Source organism: Podarcis vaucheri (genome assembly GCF_965113315.1).
Source record: "Podarcis vaucheri genome assembly, chromosome: 13".
NCBI classification, from domain to species: Eukaryota; Metazoa; Chordata; class Lepidosauria; order Squamata; family Lacertidae; genus Podarcis; species Podarcis vaucheri.
In genome coordinates, this window is record NC_138751.1 from 13,914,567 (window position 1) to 13,923,943 (window position 9,377).

The window sequence follows — 9,377 nt, forward strand, 5'->3', positions numbered from 1 at the left end:
GGTAAGAGATGCAGGGGGAAAGTAAAATGACACAGTGCTGAAATGCACTTTCAAAATTTCTGATTTTGGAGTGCATTCTTTGACTTTCTGAAACTTGCAGCATTTCTTGGAGTGCTACATTAAAAGTATTCTCTTGGAAGTCTTCCTTTGTAACCTAAGAAAGCTGCCTGGATCAGGCCAGTGGCCCAAGTTCAGCATCCCATTCTCACAGATGCCTGTGCAAAAACTGCAAGCAGAATCTGACCCCAACAGCCCTCGTGATTCTCAGGAACTGATATGCAGAAATATGCCGCCTCTGAACCTGGAGGTACTACATAGCCATCACTTGACACATCGCTCATTTCACATGGCATCCACCTGGCTCCCCGCCCCCCAAGAATCTGGGAGCCATAGTTTGGGTCATTGGGTTTGGTGCTTTTGTAACTGGATTTGTAATGGCTTTTAGTCAAATACAATAAATGATTGATTAACTGATTGATGAAAAAGTGCTTTTTTCCTGAGATGCTAACTTTCTCTCTGCATGCCATTCCTTGAACAGCTTCCTGTGCAAAGATAAGGCTTGCTTTCATTGCTCTGTTCATCTGTGCATTTGACTAGTGTTGTGGGGAGGGAAATGCAACCACTGGGCCTAAAAATGTCCCCCTCCGGCCCACTTGGGTTTCCGGTGTGGCCTTCACAGATATTGGCACAACTTGTGTGTGTGTGAGTGTGTTTTGGCTGCTGAGCTGTGCTCACCATTGTGAGGGCTGAGGGAGTTGTGGTGATGCCTCCCCAGCTGCTGCCATTGTCCGTGGGTTGATTGTGATGTGACAAAAGCATTTGGTTGCTGAGTGGGTATAAATGTGGGCCAAGGCGCAAGCCTCAGCAGTTGCCCTCCCCAGAGAGAAATGGGCAGCTCGGTGGCACTCAGCCCAGGTGGTCTCCTGCCCCGTGGCAGCAAGCTGGCAAGCGGAAGGAGGCAATTGCCCGGTGCTGGGATGCTGTGGCCCTGGTGGTCTCCTGCCCCGTGGTGGCAAGCTGGCAAGCGGAAGGAGGCAATCACCCGGTGCTGGGATGCTGTGGAGCAAGGAGAAGGCAAGTACAAAGATTACTTGCTGGTGGGATCGCTACTTGAAGGTGACTGACACTCAGCTCTGAAGCTGGTTGATGTCTGGCAATGGACCTGATGAGGTTGCAGCTGGTGGATGGTTGTCGGAAGAATTTGCATTCAGGCTAGTGGATGTTGCGCGGCTACGCTGGCTGAGATGGGTGCCAACTGGTTTGGAAGCCTTGTTTGTTAACAGGCAGCCAAACAGAGGAGGAATCTGGGGGGACGCTGTCGGGTGTTGGCCATCCCACTCACCTGTTTGCCTTTGCCTTACAGGGATGTCTGGAGCCGGTGAGGTTTTCCCCAAGTCCAGCCTTAAAAGTCATCAAGAGAACCACAGAAAAGTCATCAAGAGAACCACAGGACATCCCTATTTACATCGGAGAAGTGAACGTGAAATACTGGCAGTGAGGAATGGACAAGGCTGTGGCCATACTTGAGAGAAGGAGAAGGGAGACTGCAGGCGGACATCTGCTGCATTGCAAGTGATGGGGCAGTGGGGGGAGAGACGAAAATGAGGGAGGCAACATTAGGCCACATTAGGTGCACCACTGAACTGCTATGAAGTCACTTTAAACAGGCATGGCTTCCCCTCAGGGATTCTGGGAACTGTAGATGGTTAAGGGGACAGAGACTTGTTACGGTGGTTAAGTATTAGGATTAGGATTAGGGGTAGGGTAGGGGTGGGGGTAGGGGTAGGGTTCCCTTCATGCCAGGGAACTCTGGGAATTGTAGCTGTAGTTAGGGGGCAGGGTTAGGGTTAGGGTTCCCTTTTTGCCAGGGAACTCTGGGAATTGTAGCTCTAGTTAAGCCTTAAGGGTTAGCATTAGGGTTAGAGTTAGCGTCCGGGGTAGGGGTGGGGGTAGGGGTAGAGGTAGGGCTCCCTTCTTGGCAGGGAACGGGGCCCCCTAACAACTCTTGGCACCCTTTTCCAACTATAGCTCCCAGAGTCTTTGGGGGTTGTTTAAGCCATGAGTGTTTAAAGCGGCTTCATAGCGCATTCAATGGTGTGGATGTGGCCATGGCCTCCCTCACCCCACTGCCTCTTATTAATGAAGAATCGAAAGGATTTCCCAATTCAAATCTCTCGGAAACAGGAAACAAAAATGGAATGGACAAGGCTGTGGCCATACTTGAGAGAAACTTTGAAGGGAGACTGCAGGCGGACATCTGCTGCATTGCAAGTGATGGGGCAGTGGGGAGAGAGAGAATAAATTGAGGGAGGCAACATTAGGCCACATTAGGTGCACCACTGAACTGCTATGAAGTCACTTTAAACAGGCATGGCTTCCCCTCAGGGATTCTGGGAACTGTAGATGGCTAAGGGGACGGAGACTTGTTACGGTGGTTAAGTATTAGGATTAGGATTAGGGGTAGGGTAGGGGTGGGGGTAGGGGTAGGGGTAGGGTTCCCTTCATGCCAGGGAACTCTGGGAATTGTAGCTCTAGTTAAGGGTTAGAGTTAGGGTTAGCGTCAAGGGCAGGGGTAGGGTTGGGGTTCCCTTGGCAGAGAACTCTGGGTATTGTAGCTGTAGTTAGGGGGCAGGGTTAGGGTTCCCTTTTTGCCAGGGAACTCTGGGAATTGTAGCTCTAGTTAGGGGGCAGGGTTAGGGTTCCCTTCTTGCCAGGGAACTCTGGGAATTGTAGCTCTAGTTAAGGCTTAAGGGCTAGCGTTAGGGTTAGAGTTAGCGTCGGGTAGGGGTGGGGGTAGGGGTAGGGGTAGGGGTAGAGGTAGGGTTCCCTTCTTGGCAGGGAACGGGGCCCCCTAACAACTCTTGGCACCCTTTTCCAACTATAGCTCCCAGAGTCTTTGGGGGTTGTTTAAGCCATGAGTGTTTAAAGTGGCTTCATAGCGCATTAAATGGTGTGGATGTGGCCTTGACCTCCCTCACCCCACTGCCTCTTATTAATGAAGAATCGAAAGGATTTCCCAATTCAAATCTCTCGGAAACAGGAAACAGAAAGAAGGCTTTGTATCTCAAGCCATTTTGGAAGGTCTTAACTTGAAATGTCAATAAATGTATTTTTGTTGTATTGTGTTGTATAGTGTTGTGATTAACATGGGAAGTAGGGTGGTAAAATCTGCATGCGTTTATGGTAGGCATTTTGCACTCACCTGAACCCTTACAGGGAAAGGGACAGGGCACAATGGGAAAGGGTGGGGCAACCGGGCTGCTTAAACCACACCCCTTTTCCAATGGAAGCACCATGGGGAGTGGGCCGTCCGAGAGAGAACAACAGAACACAGAACAAAGAAGACGGAAGTGGCGCACAGTTCCTTCTGTTCCCTCTCTTCCAAAGAATGGAACGTCAACACACAGAGTATGTGATCCAGTAGTCACACACACTCTGCAGCACGGGAGAGAATGAAACTCCGGACATCCAGCACCCGCTTCTCTGCTTCTCTTGAACTCTTTGACTTTAACCCTTCAGTGGTGTCCAGATTTTTTTCAAAGAGGGCCAGATTTGATGAAGTGAAGGGCCGTGAGGGCTGACCAAAGTTGTTAACCTTATTTTAGGATTGAAGTTGTTGAGATTTTTTAGGATTTTTACCCCAGGAAATAAACTGCCACATGGGCCAGATTAAACCGACTGGGCGGGCCAAATTAGGCCCTAGCTGTTTGTGGCAGTTCACATCTGATGGCTTTTACAAATCACTCTTGAATTCCTATACCAATAATTTCGGGATTTTCACCACTTTGTAACTAGTTCAGGTTTTACTGCCTGCACAACTATTTTTGATGAATCTTACCTTTGGAGAGTTTGTAAGTAACACAAACACATGCTCATTTTCTAAACAAGGTGTTGTTAAAATGAATCTCTTCTAGCCAAGCCAAGCATCATGGTGGTTAAAGATTCAGAAATCACTTTGCTTCAGTTGAAGATTTATGAGCATAGAAAGCCTTTTCTGCATTTCGTTATGATTTGACCCTGACCTCATTCTTCTTGGATGCAAAACACAAAGTGAGTTATGCTGTGACATCAGCTCACTGGAAACCTATAAAAGCTACTCTTGTGTTTAAGTGATTCATATTCTTGCTGTGTAAACCTTGAGTTTCATGAAGATGGATAGGAAATATGTTGGTTGCAGACTTCCGGGGTTGACGCGATCTGGGAATGGCGGATTCCCTCCGAGCTCTGGAGGGAATCGGCTCAGCAGGGGACGGGTCTTTGCCGTGCCGGCGACACGGGGACCCTTAAAACCGCAGGCGCGGAATGCCTGCGGACTGAAGACTCGGCGGGTGCCTTAAACGCCCCCCCTGATTCGCGAAGAGCCTTTTTAAAGGCTGCGGAGGGGATACGGGGGGTGGCGCGGCACTGAGAGTCCATCGCTACCTCTGCTGAGCGAAGCCGCGAGCCATGACCGGAGAGCGCTGACTTCCTTCCTTGAAATTCGGCTGAAAAAACAACCCGTGAGTAATTTGGACTTGGCTTTTAAGAAATTTATCCATTGAATTTGAGACGATCGGGGGATGTGCTAAAAGGAAGTCCGCACCCCTTACCTTGCAGACGATCTAGAGCAACGAAAAAAGAACTAAGCTGGAGTGCCTACCCTGTAAAGGGTGAGTTTTAAAAAAGACAGTAACTTCCAAGATTTGGAAATTTTGAGCAGGAGAGAGGAGTGTTGGATGTTTTATGTTCTGTTGTAAACAACCCCCCCTCCCGGGCCCGGGAGCGTCCTGCTTTGGAGCTGGTTTAAGAAGTGCAGAGTTTGACAGCTGTCAAAGCTGTCAAACGGACTGTTAATAGTGGAAAATTGCTACCTAAGTTACCTCTGGATTAAAAAGAGTTACAATTGATCTAAAATTGTTGGAAATAAAGAAACAATAACAAGACAGAGGACTGTTGGGGAAAAGAATACTAAGTAACCAGATTCCCTCTAGAGGGAATTCTGTGGAATTACAATGGCTGTGGATGGAGGGATACTGGGAGAAATCGAAAGGATGTTTTATTTGGTTGGAATCTTACAAGAGCAGACTACGGCTATGAGTGAACAATTGATGACCTTGACTTCTGAAACAAGTAGTCCTGCTGAATGTAAAGAGGACCTCAATGAGAAAGAATCCACAGCTGAACCAGAAATGATAATAAAAGCAGAGGAGAAGACAAAACAAGAAAGAGAAGAAGTGATGTGGGAAAATATTGAGCAGAAGCTGACGCCTGTGGAATACAAACAAGGAGATTATTGGAGTAAATCTACTATAAATCTACGAAAGATGCAGAAGACGAAAGTGGAGGCCCTGGGAGTCTATGAAATTAAGGAATTTAAAATAAAGAAATATAATTGGGGCCTCCACATAGACTCTGACTTTGATTACCTTCAAGATTCATGCCTTGTGGAAACTCTTCAGCAGCTGTTTGCAAATATGGGAAGAGACTTTGGGTTGATGGTGAAAGAACTCTTTCGAGATGTGACGACTGGCATAAAGGGTTACCAACAAGACCGGCGGAGAGGGACTGAAAGAGACTGGAGGGCCTCGGACGTGAGGAACCCGGGCTAAGAACTGTTATTTTGGACATGCTTTGGGAAGGGACGCAAACCGGGGATGGGAGGGAGGGAAAAGTTAAGTTCTAACAACACTCATGATTATGCGATTTGGTTAAAAAGATTATTATTCAAGACAAAACGGGAAATCGATGGAAGGGAATTGAGGTCCAACTTAGAAAAAATTAATTTTGTTTGCTTTTATAAAAGGACTAATATTAGGACAGGGAAATGCTAATTTGCTGACATAAATTTGGAAATGGGGATGCAAGGGAGGGGGTAGGGGGAAGTCAATGACCAGGGTTAGGAAATAATATCTTCGGGAAAGTATATATGTTTGTTGTTGTTTTCTTTTTTTTTTCTTTGTTTATGTGTTTATTTGTTTTTTGTGTTTTTGTTTTTGTCTATATAAAATGTGAAAACCCAATAAAAATTTTATAAAAAAAAAAAAAGGAAATATGTTGGTTGCAGGAAGTATACAGGAGCAGACTTAAAAATGGAAATAAGTAGCCAAGATACTCAACTTTCCACTTTGCATTTAGGCTGTTCAATGAGCTTTCTTGCAGTGGGCTCCTGGGTCTTGTCTCATTCCGCTCAGGTGAATTGCCATCTTGAAAAGATGCAGAATTTTTTGGGGGGAAGCCTAGCTATATTGAGTGATTCTTGGGAATAAGGAGGAAAAATTGATAAAAACATATTCTTACAAGTTAGGCAGTAAGATTGGCATCAATCTTAGATCTATTTTACTTTTAGGAAATAATTTTAACTCTGATGGTTACTTCAAGTGTTTTAGGCTTAGCACTCTGGTTCCTAAAGGGGAAATAGAGTTTCTTGTGCTCTTGTTGACAAGTCTTTGTAAAATAAAAATTAATTTTGATTTCTAGTCTCAGATGGATTGATTGTAGGCAACCCTGAGGTGTTTCCTGGATTGAATTTTGACTGGACAATATAAAATATGGGGGAGGAGATGTGTCTGTCTTACTCAACTCTAAATACTTAAGTTTGGAGAGACAGTTTTGAAAGACTTGTTTTGTCCTACTTTTGTCTCAACTCGTCACCTTATTAGCTTTCTCCTCCACAACCTGCCCATAGCCTCTTTCACCTGATTGTTCCTCAGACAGTAGATTAGAGGGTTAAGGAAGGGTGTAATAGCTGTGTAGAAGACAGTCACTGCCTTCACAACCTCTGACTGACTTTCTCCACCTGGAATACAATACATCGCTCCTACTGTGCCATAGAAAAGTGTTGCCACCATTATATGAAAAGATATGGTGGAGAAGGCCTTCCTTCGACTGCCTTGGCTAGATGTGTTTATTAGATTAAGAATCACAAAGGCATAGGATAGCACAACAAAGAAGATGTTGCTTAAAAACAGAGTATTGATGAAAATTTTGCAGACAATAGTAATGTTCCCAAGAGGAGGGCAGGCCAAGGATAGAATTGGACCAAGATCACACATGAAATGGTCAATAACATTAGGACCACAGAAGGACAACTTTGAGATTAAAATAACTGGAATGATGTAGCCCAGGAAGCCTCCAGTCCAACATGAACCCACCAGGGCATAACATAAATTCCGGGACATAAGTTGTGGGTAGCGCAGAGGATGGCAGATGGCCAAATACCGATCCAAAGCCATGGCTGAGAGGAAGAAGGTTTCTGTGCAGCCAAATGAGAAGAAGAAGTAGAATAATAATAATAATAATAATTTATTATTTATACCCCGCCCATCTGGCTGGGCCTCCCCAGCCACTCTGGGCGGCTTCCATAAAAACCAAAAATACAATAAAATATCACACGTTAAAAACTTCCCTGAACAGGGCTGCCTTAAGATGTCTCCTGAATGTCAGGTAGTTGTTTATCGCCTTGACATCTGCTGGAAGGGTGTTCCACAGGGCGGGCGCCACTACCGAGAAGGCCCTCTGCCTGGTTCCCTGTAGCTTTGCTTCTCGCAATGAGGGAACCGCCAGAAGGCCCTCGGCGCTGGACCTCAGCGTCCGGGCAGAATGATGGGGGTGGAGACGCTCCTTCAGGTATACTGGACCGAGGCCGTTTAGGGCTTTAAAGGTCAGCACCAACACTTTGAATTGTGCTCGGAAACGTACTGGGAGCCAATGCAGGTCTTTCAAGACCGGTGTTATATGGTCTCGGCGGCCGCTCCCAGTCACCAGTCTAGCTGCCGCATTCTGGATTAGTTGTAGTTTCCGAGTCACCTTCAAAGGTAGCCCCACGTAGAGTGCATTGCAGTAGTCCAAGCGGGAGATAACCAGAGCATGCACCACTCTCGCGAGACAGTCCGCAGGCAGATAGGGTCTCAGCCTACGTACCAGATGGAGCTGGTAAACAGCTGACCTGGACACAGATTTGACCTGTGCCTCCATGGACAGCTGTGAGTCCAAAATGACTCCCAGGCTGCGCACCTGGTCCTTCAGGGGCACAGTTACCCCATTCAGGACCAGGGAATCCTCCACACCTGCCCGCCTTCTGTCCCCCAAGAACAGTACTTCTGTCTTGTCAGGATTCAACCTCAATCTGTTAGCCGCCATCCATCCTCCAACCGCCTCCAGACACTCACACAGGACCTTCACCGCCTTCACTGGTTCTGATTTAAAAGAGAGGTAGAGCTGGGTATCATCCGCATACTGATGAACACCCAGCCCAAACCTCCTGATGATCTCTCCCAGCGGCCGCATGTAGATGTTGAAAAGCATGGGGGAGAGGACAGAACCCTGAGGCACCCCACAAGTGAGAGCCCAGGGGTCTGAACACTCATCCCCCACCACCACTTTCTGAACACGGCCCAGGAGGAAGGAGCGGAACCACTGTATAACAGTGCCCCCAGCTCCCAGCCCCTCAAGACGGTCCAGAAGGATGCTATGGTCGATGGTATCGAACGCCGCTGAGAGATCCAGCAGAACTAGGAAACAGCTCTCACCTTTGTCCCTAGCCCGCCGGAGATCATCAACCAGTGCGACCAAGGCAGTTTCAGTCCCATGATGAGGCCTGAATCCCGACTGGAAGGGATCCAAATGAAGAACTGAAGGAAGCACTCATGGAAAGAAATTACCCCATGATGGGATGCCAGGTCAAAGAGCATACGGGGCACAGTGGTAGATACATAGCACATCTCCATCCAGGAAAAGTTGCTGAGCAGGATGTACATGGGAAGCTGGGCCAAGTGGTTATCTAGGAATACCACTGAGATAATGGTGATATTCTCAGCCAAAGTGAGCATGTAGAGAACGGTGAAAAACACAAAGAGCAAAAATTCTTTCTGCGACTCAACTCTAAATCCCAGCAAAATGAATTCTTGGACTGTGGTTCCATTGGCCATCTCCATCTGGAAACACACAACAGAAGAATTGTCACATACTGTATGGAGATGTTAAAAGTTTTGGTACCCTTTTGGTTTCCCCTGAAAGACAAAGGCTTAAGCAGGCATGTCACCAGGCAGCACAGTGTGGTGTTCCTTCTCTACCTACTTGTGGTACAGATCTTATGTGATTACTCCTCAAGAGCAGCTATTTTTCAGATTGACTCTAAATTATATCAAAAGTCTAACTCCCAAGAATGAATTTACAAAATGCTCATCTATTTCTTATAAGATTTCTGAGAGAGATTCTCCTTTGACCTGGGATGTGTTTCCATGGGAACTAGATATTAACTGTATTCCTTAAAATATAGATGGGATAAACTGTCAATTTTGGTTTCTCCCTGTTTCTTTTTTTCAAACTTACATTCAGTTTTCCACATTTTCACATCAGTTTCTGATTATTATTTCTAAGTCCTCATGAAAATTCATCAG

The 9,377-nt window shown here is 46.4% G+C and overlaps 1 protein-coding gene across 1 annotated transcript; it reads right to left on the reverse strand.

The window, feature by feature from the left end:
* Positions 1-6,626: 6,626 nt before the first annotated feature.
* LOC309516488 (olfactory receptor 11G2-like) lies at positions 6,627-8,918 on the reverse strand (the record flags this gene model as incomplete). The annotated part of the gene is made up of 2 exons (XM_082195254.1): positions 8,611-8,918; positions 6,627-7,263 (listed from the first exon to the last, which is right to left on the reverse strand). Exons 1-2 carry the CDS (start codon positions 8,910-8,912, stop codon positions 6,627-6,629), a joined length of 939 nt encoding a protein of 312 aa, XP_082051380.1. The 5' UTR covers positions 8,913-8,918.
* Positions 8,919-9,377: the final 459 nt, after the last annotated feature.